Source organism: Chionomys nivalis, chromosome 16 (assembly GCF_950005125.1).
Source record: "Chionomys nivalis chromosome 16, mChiNiv1.1, whole genome shotgun sequence".
Lineage (NCBI taxonomy): Eukaryota > Metazoa > Chordata > Mammalia > Rodentia > Cricetidae > Chionomys > Chionomys nivalis.
Genome location: NC_080101.1, coordinates 13,466,836 through 13,483,412, shown reverse-complemented (window position 1 = coordinate 13,483,412; position 16,577 = coordinate 13,466,836). Strand labels below are relative to the sequence as shown.

Here is a 16,577-nt window from a genome sequence, read left to right as displayed (position 1 = left end):
CTTGAGGTAGGGTTCCTTGGAATTGAATATCTGCCTCTTGAAGAGGCCAATCTGGATGCCAAGATTCTGGGGGGATGATAGTCACATCCACACTTGTGTTTAGTAATCCCTCAATCACAATATTGGTTAGCTCTTCCTGACTTCTTCAGTCTTTTTTCTTACACAGGAATATCTGCATAGTATTAGCACCATCCATTGTGGGGTGGAATGTTCTACATCCATCGTTAATTAGGATGCTCTATAGACTGGATCTCTGGCTAATATGCTGGGGCATTTTCACAGTTGATGATCCTTCTACCTAAATGATTGAAGTTTGCTTCAAATCGGCAAAGACTAAGTAGGAAAATATTATCTAACTCTTGTTTATATTCATGTATGTGCTATTGTAGAATATTATTTTAAATTGTGGTACATTTGTTTATCCTGTGAAATATTTTTTAACGATGCAAAGCTGTGTTTCAATCTTTTATGTTGTATTTGCTTAATTCTGTGAAGCTATGGTTCTTTGCTTGTCTGAAACACTTGATGATCCAATAAAGAGCTGAATGGCAAAGAGAGAGAGACAGGAGAAATGAAAGGTGGGGATAGCAGGGCAAAGAGAATAAAAAGAAAGGGAAATCCGAGAGGAAAAGAAGGAGCAAGATAGAACAGTGAGAAATGACATCAGGGGTCAGACATCCAGCTACACAGCAAACTATGGAGAAAGAAGTAAAGTAAAATGTATGTATAGAAGCAAAGGAAAAAGCCCAGGGGCAAAACATAGATGGGATAATTTAAAAGCTGACTAGAAACAAACCACACTAAGACTAATCATTCACTTGTAATAGTAAGGCTCTGTGTGTTTATTTGTGAGTTGGGTGGTGGTGTCCCCCAAAAGTCAAAAGAGTAAAAAGAGTATAATAATCAACAGCAATGTGTCAATATATATCTATATGCATGTATATATGTATAAACATATATATAAGTAAAAGTATTTTATGATGAAAGTAACTATTGCTTTCAATGTTTGATGTCATTCTATTAATTATATAAAAATAAATCCAAATAACATTTTGTGCTTATATCTTATGATTTCATTAGACACTGAAAAGTCCATGAAGAGTTTAATTATAGTGTAAATTTCAAAACATACATTTCAAAACATACTCTGAAGGAGAAGATACAAATCCCAATTCTTAATGTTAAATCTGATACTTTACAATCACAAGGACGTTGTTACATAAACTAAGATAGTGTACAATCCCATTCATTTTAGACAGCAAAAACAATGCAATGGGAAGTAGGGGTCACCTGTATGTAAGTGGAAACTATTATGCAGGTTCTTTTGTTATTACTCTTCAATCGTTACCATAGTATACTTCATACAAACCATGTTAAACCCAGGTGTGGACATGAGAAAGACCCAAGCCTCTGGTAGTTTAGTATTAGCAGTTAGATAATCATGACAGATAGGCTGAGAGTTCTCTCAGAGTCCTACTACACCTCTGGGGAGTGTATTGGTCACTAAGACCAGCTACACTTTGTTGTGTTTTAAATGTTTTATTGGTCATAGCAGGTTTTATAGCAAAGAATGAAGTTGAGGAATCAGTCTCTAAAAGTTATTAAAAAACAACAACAACATAAAACCTGTGAGGTAAGAAGAATCTTCCAATACAGAATCAATAAAGTGTCTTTTGATAAAACTATAATATTTAAAACATTTGTGTGCGATTGAGTCCCATATTTAACAGCAGAGCCTGAGGAGCAAGGAATAGCCCATGATTTTCCCATAGAAACTGATCTCTCAGTCAACGAGACCCAGCACTACTATCAGCAAATTGATATGTGAAAAATGAATCTCAAAATTCTTTTAACTTTTAAAATATGAGAGCATATCCTTTACTCCTGAGGCTAGGGTTCAGAACAAGGATGCTAACCATTCTATCTTGTGATGCCAGAGGATATAGACATGCATTATAGTCAATAGACAGCAAAAAGGTTTTTATTGCTCATTTACATTTTTTATATTATGAGCATATTCATTATAATAATCATTGGAAAATCAAGAGTTCAGTTAATAGTCTAAGTGAAAACTTTAAGAGCAGGAAGAGAAAGGGAATCAGTGGGAAAGTATCTCATGCCAGTTGGCATGAGACAACAACACCTTTGAGTAATTCATACCCATCATTGATGGGAAGACTGGTATGGTAAACTTTGGCATCAGTCAATTAGATAATTTTTCATGAAATTATAACAGCACAGGACACACAAATAGACTGTGGTAAGTTCAGTGTGGTCTGGCTGTTAATAGCACTTGCTTTCCTTGCAGATTGTTTACATGGGTTGGTGCGAAGCACGGGAGCAGGAATCACTCCAGGACCGTGTGTACACACCTGTCTTTCTCGCCCTGAGGGGCTCCTGTCTTTACAGGTTCCCGTCACCTCCAGTAAGTGCTTGCAGCCAAATGTTTGAGCTCTTGGAGATGCTGATAGGAGACTGACATGGCATAAATGATGCTTATTTAACAATACGTTTTGAAAATGAGGCACAGCACAATTAGTAAATAGTTAATATCTATTTAAAATGTTTTGTCAAATGTAAAGTCTTGAAGAAATTAGATGTTTTTGCTTAAGAATCCTCTAAATAGAACAAGTCATAATATTGTTAAAAATTCTGTGAAGTGATGGGGAAAGATTTAAGAAATATCCCCACATATATGTGAGGGAATTCAAACAATTTGATGAAGAAGTAAAGAAAAGGTAATAGGTAGGATAAGAGATTTTAAAAAAAAATATTAAACATTAATTCTGTATTTGCAGACCCTTTGAGTGTCCTTAGTCTGTATTTGGAGTGTTTCATTGTCTACATTAAATGTTCAACTTGTGTTTACATTTTAGTAATCCACAATACATGAAAGCTCAACATAGTAAGACAATATTAAGTCTAGGTCTGTAAAGCCAAATTCTATGATGTTAAAACTTTAAATGAAAGGCAGGTGTGATGGTACAAGCCCTCGCTCTCAGAGGCTAGAAGATTGAGGAAAGAAGGGTGTTTAAGGCTGCCAGGTGAATGTAGTGAGACTGTCAGAAAACCAACGACTTTAATACAGCAAAACAAGAGTAAGCTTAAAAAATACAAAAAGATCAAATGGAATTACCTTGGGGAAAGAAAAATATTTTCAGGAAATACGTTAGTTTTCCCTGTGGTTAAAAATTACATAGGTAGATCAACCAACCAAAAAAAAAAAAAAAAAAAAGTTCATCTTGTCTAACAGTGTTAGAGGATTCAAACCCTGACCATGCAGCCCTGTTTCTCTGGCTTCGAGCAGAGTTGTATAACATGGTTGGAGTACAAGCCAGGGAAGGCTGCTTACCTTATAGCAGCCAGGATATAGAAAGAATAAGAGGACTTGGATTGTTAATGCTCCATGAAAGTTCTTGTCTCTGGTGATTTAAACTTCCTTGAATTATAGCCCAGCTTCTAAATATTCTGCCATGTCCAAAACTATAACAGACCATTGACAGCTGTTTAATACATGGGTCTTTGAGATATTCAGGTTCAGCTACAGCATTAAGCTGTCACTTTCAAATCAGTGTATGACCTTCTATACAATGTAGTTCTTTTGGAACTATGTTTGCAATATGTTATATTGTATAATCGACATACACTAAACATGTCTACACATCTCTTTCTTTAAAGCCTTGCTTTGAAAACATGTACCTTACCGAGAAGTAAAACTCAACAAATATTTATTGGCTATAAACACAAGATGTTATACTGCTCAAAGACAGGTTTAATAATATAAAGGATCTAGGAGTTTTCAAGTCTGAATCCTTGTTATTTTTAATGTTTATGCCTACACAAAATTCATAGTACCAGAAAAACATGTTTATATTTCTTGCTGTATTTCTTCCCTGAGTAATTTCTTCTGCTTGGAGAGATAAAATATTTCAGAATAAGTAACGGAACTATCTTCACAGTCGTGTTGTATCTTCCCAATATCTTAATAATTTTGGAATGCTTTTTAAATATCAACAACTTATTTTTAAATTATTGAGATCCAGGTTAATATTTTATGTCCTTCCCTGCATCTTACTAAAGGAAAATACATACATATTGCTTGCATTAATATATGTGTTCAGAGAGTACACAAATCATTTTTATTTTAATTTGTCAAATGGAAAGTGTTACTTACAAAATACTTTCTGAAAAGAGGGATACAAATGGTCATAATTCTTGAATAAACCCAAATGGTGTAGAATGAACTTTCTATGAACTCCATCAGTGATGGAGAAAGTAAAGAAACGCATATGTGAATATGCCATTATCCAGATGAAGCAGACGGGAGCAGAAGTGCATTACTAGAGCAAATGAACTGTTTTCTTTTAAAGGTGACCACATGGGATTGGACACGAGCAGAGAAAACTTTCTCCATATGTGAGATCATGTGCAAGGTTCTCAAGGTATGTGCAGCAAGGGCGGGAGCTTCAGTCTGCTTTGTTCTGCAGAGTCGGGATCTGAACTCATGAAGTGCTCATGAATACAGACAAAAGATAAATAAAAGAAAATATGAAGAGAGAAAATAAATGAGAATTAAAGGAGGAAAACTGGGACACACAGAAACACACAGTTACTCAGAAAGCAAGTCTTTGAAATTAGAAAACATGAAATTAAATATAGAAAATACTTGTTTTGCATTGGGATCTGATAATCACTGTATATCATAGATCAGTTAATTTCTCTGTGTGTGACTCATAGAATTGCCATAGCAACAAGTCATCAGGAATTCTGAAAAAAATTTTAAATGACTTACACAGACTACAGTAAGAATTAAAGTGGTCTATTTGAAAGAAGTATCAGTGCAAGTTTCTTTTTAAAATTTTTATTTTGCAGGTTTAATGTCTACATATCTATAACATGATGCTATGGAAATATTACATATACTAATATGTAATATAATATATAGAGATAGATGACATCATCTTGAAGCAAACTTTCATTTTCTTCATATCACAGGTTCATTTTAGTTATCAAAAAGACAAGTATTTTCAAGGTTAACAATAATTAGTATTATTGTTATGGGTAGTATATGCAAATGAATATAAGTACCCTTAAAGCAGAATTTGGTATCAGGAGTGTGTCATTACAGGAACAAACCTGACCATTCTGTTCTTTAGAGATCTGAAAGACTTTGAGTCTTTGGAGTAGAACAGTGTTTGAATTGAACGATTTAAATGGGGATTATTAGGCTATTCTAATAGGATCCTGCAAGATGGTAGTGCTGAGTATGCGATATTGTAGGGGCCAACCTCAAGAGGTTTCAGAGGGCAAGATTATTAGTAAATGGCTTTAAAAACTCCTTTATAACCAAGAGACTGTTGTGCTGTTTTGGCAAACAATGGGCTACTTGCTGCACTTGACCAAAAAATTATGCCTGAAGCTAAATTCAAGAGTTTTGTATTAATAGTGTTGGCAGAGTAGAGTTCAAGAAAGCCCAATATTGACTGAGTCATGTGTTCATAGATTTCATGCAGATATACAATGAAAAGAAAAAAGCATAACAAGGAAAAATACAAAATATTCAGCTTGAAAAGAAAGGGAACACTAGAAAATGTCATGTTGAAGATAGAATTTTATTTATTAAACCAATTCAAAAGGTTATATACTTACCATCAATATTAACATAAAAAATGAATATAGAACTTGCGTGCAAATTGAGAAAAGAGCAAGTTTTAGTTCAGGTAAAAGTGATGGCTGTGCAATTCACTCCATTTGATCATTATCTATTTTCTAACGTTACGTAAGTTACAACATATTCCTTTCACTTATGCTCATGTTTTCAGCAATTATACAGCATTAAATTATGCATCTTTTTAACTGCTTGTACTTAATGTGTAATTTGTTTTTACACAGCAGAAATGCTTGAAACAAATAGCAAGTTATTGGATGTTTTATAGCCTCTCTAAGTCCATAAAACCTTCAGCCTTACTGTTGGCTCTAGAACTTGTCTCTCTCTTTTTTTTTTACTTTCATAAGTTTAATATATATTGGCGATTCAAATCAGCATAACATATACAAGTTAACAAATCTTCAATTCAGTGTAAGACCATTAAAATTACCCCAAATTTTCCAATTCCTATTAAGTATACATACTATCTATGCATGTGAATATAAAACCACTTTGAATCAGGAGTTTTGATAATCAAACATTCCAGAGGTCCTTACATTTCATGAATGCCTTCAGGTTAGGGGGGGTCATGTCAGTAGCTGAACAATGTAGCAGTTCTCATCCATTCTTAACACCATAGAACTTGTTTCTTAACCTCCTGAAATCTCAAAACTTTTAGTCTATCTTCATGAATCTTCTCAGAGTCCATCCTCATTTTGTAGAAGTGGCAGTGAACTTTGATGTGAACACTCATTAAAACTTCGAAGAAATTCTGTCACTCTCTACCATTTTCAAATTCTGTGGATGTTTTATGCTTTGCTTTATTCTACTCAAACCAAAGTTTCAAAAAATAGAAATGCCACATGCTTTCCAGGTGGGAAGTGACCACACCAAGACAGTGTGCGATACGGTGCAGGCATTCAATGACTTCTTTATAATTGTCAACTATATGTCTATGATAAATATTTTGGTAGGCCAGTAATAAACCAATTACTGAGGTAGTGAGTATATATAATCATGACTGCCAGCATAAAGTGTTTTGACAAGTATATGAATTTTTTTAAAATACATAACAACAACTGTGAGACAGTAGGCAACTAAGGAGACAATGGTGTAAATCACCCTCTAAAGTCCAGAGTCTTTCTTTAGAAAGGGACTATGAAGCAAGCCAAAGATATTATAAGATGTACCAATGAGCACTCTGTGAATATTTTGACCCCAAAGCATCCTTTCTATCAAAATGCATGTAGTAAGTAAACCCATTTTGTAAGAATATCTTACATGCAGGTCCAACAGTGATCAGCATGCTTCCCCACAAAACATGGAACTAATGGCTCATACTAATACTTAGGAAGAGCAGTGAAAATTAGAAAATTCAACATTCACCACATATTCAATGTTACCTGCATTCACTACAGGAACACTTTTTGCTCAGTCATGTTTTTAAGACTTTGAAAGATTCAGAAAATGTTGAGTGGTTAAGAAAGTGAGATATTAAGATAATTAAATTTAAAAAAAGGAAAATATGAAGAAAGTTACCATACTATGCTCCATTGAGCTTTGTACGGCAGAATCCGAAAGATGACTTAATAATTATATTTAAGATAGAAAAGGAGTCTTTTAAATAAACTGGTGCCCACTCCTTTTTAAAAACATCTACAACATGTAAAAGGAAAAGTTCACAAGGATGGAAACATAACTCAGCAGTTAAGTGTACTGATTGCAGTTACCAAAGACTTAGGTTTGAGTCCCAGGAGTAGATGGTGGTCCACAACTAACTGGAATGCCACTTTCAGGTGATTCAGTCCATTTCATCTTCTGGATGCTTCAGGCAAACCCCCATAGAATAATTAAAAAATAAAGCTTACGTAAGCTTCTTCGTAAAAGCTAGTTATCCAAAAGGCACAAATATAAGGATATTGGAGAATAATTCTCACACACCAGGCATTAATCACTAAGAACTACAATTCCATTTTTTTAGTATTACATGGTTTTAGCTATAAGGTTTTTCTTATTTAAAATGTGTTTTCAAAGAAGGATCAAATGGCCATATATGTGTGTGTGTGTGTGTGTGTGTGTGTTTTACCTGGTTCAAACTGGATTCCTATATGTTATGTGTCCAAAATGTGTGTTGTCTTCAGCAATTGGGTCTTATCTTCAAGTTCTCAGAGTCAAGCAAGAACAATGTGAACAGACCTTATTGTTTTGGTAGATTTGGGGACCCTACCATTCAACTAACAACTCAAGAAGAACAATCTTGTACTTTATGTTCAATATTAATCTCCTTTTCAGCCACTGTTCAGTTCATGTTTCTTATGAACCCATGCAGATGCACCACACATGACAGTTTTATACTTGCATTCATAATAATCGTGCCAGCATGTTTATTGCTGTTTTTATTCAATATCTGTCACTGAGACACTCCATGGATATAATACATGCTACAAATCACTAAAAGCACCTGGCCACCTGTTTACCTTTGCGCTGCACTCACATTGTGCCTTTAGTATTTTCCCTTTAGACGGAGCCTATGGCATCTTCATAGCTCACTGAATGTTTTCATCAAGTGTTAGAGTTAATTCTACAATACTGGAAGTAACTTCTTTTATTCTTCCAGTATCAAATTGGGATGCAAAAAGATAGATATTCTTTTCAAACTTATTGCTAAAGTCAAAGATTTTATACATTTCCACTGTTTAGTGATCATACATTTGAATGCAGTCTTCGATCAAAGACTTAATAGTAACAATTACCCTTTTAACAATTTTTAGTGCACTGAACAAATATTTCAAATTATGTATCAAAACAGTACAGCCTGTTGTCCTATACTTTTTCATATATAAATATTTTGAATTTGGGATGTACCCTGGAATTGAAATGTGTTGGCTTAGGGAAACACGTTAAGGGAAAACTTGGGACCAAACCAAGAAATTTCTAGGAGAAAAATCTTTTGACACAATGAAATAAAGTACACATAAATAAAGTGTTTGCTTTGGGGAGTATACAGTGTAATTGGGGTAGACAAATTGTGTTCAAGTTTTTCCTAATTTTTTATGAGTTCATGGTTTTTAAAGAATTTGCAAAACCATTTCAGTGAAACTCTCATGCCTATGAAAGATTACAACATCATCAGAAGCATTGTTCCATCTCAGTGTCGAGACAGCTTCGCAAGGTTGTATGTCAGGCTGTTTTGCAATCAGAGAGAGGTGTTGTGTGTCAAGCACTGTAGTAGTTATTCTTTTGTTAGTAAAAACAGAAACTAGAGTCGTTTCTGGTGGATGAGCATCAGTAGTTAAAAAGAGAAATCGTGACAGGTGTGGAATTTGAAATTTGTTTGTAGTGAGTATTCTGATAAGGTTAATGACAGTACAGAATTTCATGTGTTTTATAGAATCTACACACTGTTTTAAGCAGCACTGGTAGGTATTTTCTGTGCTGAGTATGAATTGATGTATGCCAGCCTGTGTAACTCCAGGTTTTCATCAGGACAGTGACCTGCTGGATCGGCGGAAACATTGCTTTACTATGCAGTCTGAGTGTGGGGAGGACTTCTACTTCTCAGTGGAGTTAGAGAGTGACCTTGCCCAGTGGGAACGAGCCTTCCAAACAGCCACCTTCTTAGAAGTAGAACGGATACAGGTAAGAACCTGTGTGTGTGGTACCTGGGGAGATCTAACCACTCACTTGAGTTCACAAATACATGAGCACAGTTCTGTGAGGCTGCCCCCATCTCAAATGCATTCAATGTTTAACTGTTATTGAAAAATGAATGATTACCCATATTATTGAAGTTCTTTTTACATAATTTTGCCTTTACAGTCTACTTCCTAATAAATATTACTCTAATTTTAATCTTATATAAAAATACTCTGATTGTAGTTCATTATTTATGAGGTTGTTTCCATTCTGTAGACTTGACCACCTAGTTTCTAGATGCCTCCCTTCATCTCTGCCTTTAAAGCAAAGCATAGTATGTGAAGCTTTCTTCAAAGGTTACTTCATGCATGGTGAACCTCATAATTTCTAAGGCTTCCTACCATACCCCTTTCACAGCAACTTTGCTGACTCTCCCTTCTTCCCACTGTAGCAAAAATACCACTTTCCTTTACTGTTTTCTTTAGATGGCTCACATCGTGACATTGGAAACATTTGTTGTTAGAGGTTGCTTATTTTATTCCTCTATGTATTGAAGTTTACTACATTTTGCAAATCACAAGTATCCAGTGGGTACTTACTAAATTGTAGTTCTTCAGTATGAAGTCATATCTAGGTCAGATTTGATGAGTCCTTTAACTTACTCAAATACATGAGATCCTGAAACAAGACACCTCATAGAATTGGTCTCATGGTTGACTTGGAACAAGATAGAGCAAAATTCAAAGTTAAATTGGTTCCTGCCCCTTGCAATAGACTCAGAGATCAAGGACAAACATACATGGACAGTTATTTTTTAAACACATACGATGACAGAAATCAAAGGAAAATATTTGGAATTTATTCAACTTTTGGGTTGTTTATATTTCATAATTTCTCTTTGTTTACTACATTAGAAATGGGTACAATTATTTGAATGGCTTGGATTTTTCATTTTCATAAAATTTCTTTAACAAATGTGAATACACTAACAGGAAGAATGTTGTTCAATGTGTATAGAGTGACTATCTCAGTTTCATTACATATGGGAAAAGGAAGATATGTACCTGGCAATACTTACCTAGAATCCCAGCAATTGGGAGCTAAAAGCACGTCAATAAAGTTGAGTGTCATCCTCAGCTCTATAATGTAATTTGAGTCCGGTCTGTGCCACATGGGACCCTGTCTCAACATAGTAAAATACAATAATAGGAAAAGTAGAACAAATGAATAATGTGCAAAAGGAAAACTAATAACTTGATTAATGCTATTGAAAAAATGATATATAAAAGTGTTTTTATTTTGAAATAAATTAATATTACAAAGACTACAAAGTGATGATGTCTACCTTCAAATATACTTATTTACTTATATTTTATTCTGAACCTGTAATAAACTTAGTATAAGTGCTAACATATTTATTTGAAAGGATGATCCATAAAAGTACACACTTTGAATACAATCTGCATTATCAGTTAAATTTATAATTAAACTTAAGAAATGTAGTGAAAAAAAAAGAAAAAAAGGAAAAAAAAAAGAAATGTAGTGAATATTGAGCCATAAAAGCCACAACTTAGGAAAATAGTTTACATTTCCTAACTTAAAAATTAATGTGAGATGTAATTCATTTAGGCTAAGATTACTGGCTTTATAATTTTACTAGGGTCAATGAATTTTGACAGTCAAGGACACATTTGTTCTATAACTATATACTAACCCATTTCAACAATTACCTCTTATAATATGTTTTGGAGAGTATACTAATGTAAAAAATAATTACACTTATTTAAAATTATTTTTATTAATTCTGTATGTGTCTTTATCTGGTAGTAAAAATTTATGTCCAGTGGGCCTTTAAGATATTTATCTTACATATATTTTACCTGCAGATGTTATATAATATATAGTTATGGAAAAGTCTTGCAAATTTGTTTATAATTTTTTTCACAGTAAAATAGCTTCTCATTATGTAAATGTACCAATTAAACAATAAACAAACATTTTATCCTACAAATAAATTAAATAAACTAAGATTTGTTGACATTTTAAGTTATACAGGACCATTTTATTGGATCTCAACTTATTCTATTTATTTGTTTCCATTTAATGATTATTGAGGCAATATAACTTAGTTTGGAAAGTTGAACTAAATGAGAAAATTCTATTGCACCATAACAAATGCAATTTCACCTGGAATCTTCCCTTTAATGAGATGTACAATGAAATTGCAAATAATTAAGACCATATAAAAAGTAAACACTGTGGCCTTGAACCCTCTTTAATGTTGACTTACTTTTAAAACATTACTAATGAGTGAATTCAGCTATCTATGAAGTCCATGAATTAAGCAAATACAATCACACCAAAGCATCTACTTTTTTGACCCATTAAGTATGGCCTCTAATCTACTGTTTTAACACCAAAGAAACATTTATCATAGATTTAAGTTTTTAATGCAAATTAGGCTTTAATAATATGTATATAAGATTCTGATAAAAATAACTTGTTATATTAAGTCGTAATTATAGGCACTTATGATAGGCAATATATTGTATAAATATAATACAAACAAATACAATATAAAAATTAGCATCTGAAAATTGCTGAAGGAAATAGTTCCCTCACTTGTTATTTATAATTATAGTTCATCTAATAGAACCATTTAGCTTGAAATGAAATTCAAGAAAACTTGAAAACTAGCTATAAAAATGTTTCATGTTGTATATGAGGCCCAAATTGTTTCATATATGAGATATGTCTTTTTAATATTTTAGTATCTATATTTACTTATCTTTCCAAATGTTACAAGTAAAATTATGATTCAGGGGATCAAACCTAGGGTCATATTCATGTTAGGAATTTATTATTTTACTGAACCTCACTTATGCACATGCTAAGTATTACATGCATGGAGAAGTTATATTCTCCTTGATAGCGATGCTATATCAATCACCTGGAGCTAACAGTATTCTCTGTTTTTCCCAGTGCAAGACATATGCTTGTGTGCTGGAGAGTCACCTAATGGGTCTCACGATTGACTTCAGCACGGGTTTCATCTGCTATGACGCGGCAACAAAGGTAATATGTTCCGGGTGGCAGGAGAGTTAGAGCGACAACACTGTCAACTGAGAATGAGTGAAAAGCCTTTGAAGTCTTTGCTGGACTCAAAATAATTGTATTTTGGATTTAAGATTTTCATTTTCATTCATGAAACATAATTTACATTTTAATGTGTTTTTCGTAAGCAAACTTTGAATTTTAATAAAGCATGATTAATGGATAATTAATATACCAAAGTACATATATATCACTCTGTCCTTATATACATATAAACATAGAAAGATATTGATTGATAGATTTTATAGAGACAGACATATAGGAAGGTTGTGGAAAGAACACGAATAAAGGAAAGACAGATGATAGGCAGCAGTCACTTTAATGATAGATGATAAAAAGATGGATAACAGTTGATTAATAGTAGATACAGATTTATTCTCCTTTGAAAATATAGCTTTATACTTTTGAGAAAATTTTTTCCTATAGATATTATTTTGATGAGTTCTGTCAGTTCTGTCACGAGTTTTCTGAATTAAATCTAGATGATGAGTATAAGGAACACTTTTTTATAGTTAATGTCTCAGAATTACGTATGGAATGGTGCAGCTTGGGTTTTGGAAACTCTAACAAATGAGTGTCTGCCTTAAACACATGACTTAATGTGAATACTGAATATTCTGATGGGTTTCGTGTTTCACAAATCATTCATGACCTTTGGGGAAAAAATGGACTTTTCTGGACAATCATAGCTTTAGGAATAGTCAGTCTGGTGGATTATCTGAAAAACTAGAGTATTCCATTCTTTATTATCAGTTGGAAGTAATCTCCCAGCTCTTCTATTTCCAATAACCTCATTCACGCTACAGCATGTTCAATGGTCTTCAATTTGCAGGAACGTGTCTTGCTACTCTCTCCTTTATCAAAAGATGGCCTAGGATGGTATTAATTGAAGAATTCCCTCTCAGTAGTTTTAGGGACTAATGAGTAATCTGTTCTTAATTTTCTCTTAAATTAATGTGTGCACAAGATTTTCCATGCGTGAGGAAAGTAGATTATAGATTGTTTAGGGATGAAGTGGATCAAATGGTGTACTGAACTGGTCATGTGATCAGGACACTAGCATATTCATAAAGAATTATGAAGGTTCATGATCCAGCACCTGTGATTATCATTCATAAAGACCCCACTATCTAATGACTGCAATGGCAGTTTAGTGTTCACAGTGAAATTCAATATTACATGCTAGAAGAATACAATTATATCACATAATTTGTGGTCTCTGTGGGATGCCTAAAGAATACTCAATAATTAAAATTTCCAGATATACCCTTCTGATATTTTTAATAAGGCTACTATCAAATAAAAATAAGCTTGTGGGTGTTAATCTAGTTAAATAACTAATCTACTGATTAATTAATCAACCTGAGTATTAAAATAATTTGATCAATTTTTATAGCAGTAAATGAAACTTATTTGAATGAAAATAGTCTTTTTAAAATTGGAAATGTTGTGTTTACTTAATATGAGTCAATATAGCCAGCAGTCTATACTCAGTAATTTGTTAGTCTCTAGGAAATATTTGAGAAATTTGATCATTTACTTGTTGCTGCTGTTATGAAAATTAACAGCCTTATTAAAATATAATATACACACTATATCCTTCACTCCTATGATACAGAATAAGTACAATTACAAAATGGTATAAACATCACCAAATCCACTTTGGTAACTTTCCATATTCCCAGAAGAACATTTTTATTTATCAGTGATTTCTCTTTGCATCAGTTACTTTTTGAGAAATTTAGAATTTTATATATTTATTTTGTGTGTTTCAACATTTTCCCTATATGTATCACTATGTACTCTGTGTACACGGTACCCATGAGGAAACAAAAGCTGTTAGATACCCTAGAACTCGAGTAATGGACAATTGTTGACTGCAGCGTAGGTGCTGGGGATCAAACCCATGTTCTTTGCAATAGCAAAAAGTGCTCATAACTGTTGATCTATTAGACCATATTTTTTAAAATATTATCATACTGTTTACATTCTTCCTCTCCTCTGTGCACCCCTTCTATCCCTCTATTTTCTCTCAAATTCATGATGTTTTTACCTTTGTTATTGTTTTACACACACACATACACACACACACACACACACACAAATACACCCTGCTGAGTCCATTTAGTTTTTCTGTGTGTATGCTTTCAGGGTCAATTACTTCTCATTGGATAACCAATTAGGGCATTGGTGGGTGTATATTTGGTTCTCTTATCATTGATACTGCATATTATTCAAACATGTTTTTTAGTAAAAATTTTAAACCATCTTGTCTCTGTTACAAACAGAGGACAACTGAACCCAAAGAACATAAGCATGCTAGCATCAAATTGCCCATTGCCATGACTTACCTGCCGCTCCTTCCAAAATCACAGGAGCGTTTTACACACAGGACATTTTATGCTGCATAAATGTCCAGAGTAATGTTTAAGGCAGCAAAAGCATTCCTTCTCCAACCAGGTTAAATGTTTAAGTCTGTGTTATCTGTTATTGATGTTTCTCTGAGAGATAGCTCTGGGACTACCAGCTTTCAAACATGGTTTTAATCTGTTAGGCTTTTATTACTGTTGCTGCTACAGTTTCAAGATTGAATTATATAGTACATGATTAATTCGAATATAGACTACTCGAACCAGTTCTTTTGTATGAGGTATCCAATAGTCATAAATAACACATAATATGTTAATATTTCATTTTAAGATAATGATTAGCTCATATCTTTTAAATTAATAACCATAAAAGGTTAATAATATTTGTCGGCATTAGTCTATTGTCTGAAGTTAATGTTATAATCTTACAGTCTTCCTTATCTCTATTATTAATTTTAATAAGATATAAAATGTAAATATTATTTTTGAGAATATGTAAAATTTATGCCATGTGTAACAGCAGTAATTTATAAAACTTGCACATTATTATATAAAATTTACTTAGGGCATCACATACTTTCAAGACAAGACTTGGAAAAACCAAGCTGGAACTGACCTGGAAGCCTTCTCTCAAAGGAGAACCTCTGATATCAACAGAAGGAGTTATGCAATGCAAGTTTCCAAGAAAGAAAAACAGGCAATAGTCATTCTCATCTGTGAAGCCTATAAACCAAAATATCAATCCTAACAGGAAATATTCAATGGTGCAAGAGTGAGTGGTAAATAGTAGCTAATAGTATAACCATAGTAACCAAGTTTGTCTGATTGGATTAAGGCAATTCAAAAATAAAATAGCATCAATAAAAAAATATGATGGCATGTGTACTCAGAAAACTAGAGTATTAGTGTGACTACAGATTGTTCTCAAAGTAAAGGTTATGAACATCCACCCGCAGAGAACACATTCATGGTTCACTGTGTCGGAATTTTTGCTGTAATGTGTTTCTACAATTATAACACAAATTCTACCATGCTATTCTTTATGCTTCTTTTCTATAGTGTTTTAATTATTTTACATTGAAAGTGACTTATTAAGATTCAGGAACAAAAGTTGAAAATAAGAAAGATAATGTGTGTTAGCAACTTTACATGTGGAACCACGTAGCTATGACAGTGTTCCTAGGAGTCTGACCTCTGCACACGATGCTCTGTGGAAGCTTGATATCGTCCTTCTAGCAACCTAACCGTCTAATAGATATCTCAGAGCCAGACAAGTTATTAACCTGCTGGACTTTTTAATGTTACTTTTCAGTTAAGTCAATCCCTTTTGCTTTGAGGAAAATGAAAAACATTGGATTTATTGTAAAAACGAACACAAAAGCTCATGCATTTACTGAAATAATCTAACAGATAATTCTTTTCTAGTGCTCGCATACCTTAAATCAAACCTAAACTAAAAACTCAAGGGGTATATGACTCCAAAGTTTATGTGAATATTATGCAAATACAGACATAAAATTCCTAAAAATTCTTATTTGAATACATTATGGAGTAATGTGAAAATTAAGATATACTTTAGTGTCCATATTTATAATTCAAAGTGCATAATGACAACATCAGGTAAAAGATAAAAGTATCTTTGTTAAAAAATAATAACTACTTTCTATATTTCTTGTACTTGACATCTTTATCATTTAAATTTCAAAATTTTCATTTCTTATAACTTTTGATACATTTTCTTTTTAATGTGATTTTTATTAAGACTACTTGACTTAAGTATTTTCAATGTATTTTAGTTAGTTTATATTGGA

General features: G+C 33.0%; 1 protein-coding gene across 4 annotated transcripts in view; it reads left to right on the top strand.

Annotated features, from left to right (window-relative positions):
* Sntg1 (syntrophin gamma 1) overlaps positions 1–16,577 on the top strand; it is a 357,578-nt gene that overhangs the window by 321,923 nt on the left and 19,078 nt on the right. For all 4 annotated transcript variants that reach the window (XM_057790678.1, XM_057790676.1, XM_057790677.1 and 1 more), the window contains 4 exons: positions 2,309–2,425; positions 4,371–4,442; positions 9,134–9,286; positions 12,266–12,358. In XM_057790678.1, coding sequence (XP_057646661.1) covers positions 2,309–2,425; positions 4,371–4,442; positions 9,134–9,286; positions 12,266–12,358 — 435 coding nt within the window. The remainder of the gene's footprint in view (positions 1–2,308; positions 2,426–4,370; positions 4,443–9,133; positions 9,287–12,265; positions 12,359–16,577) is intronic.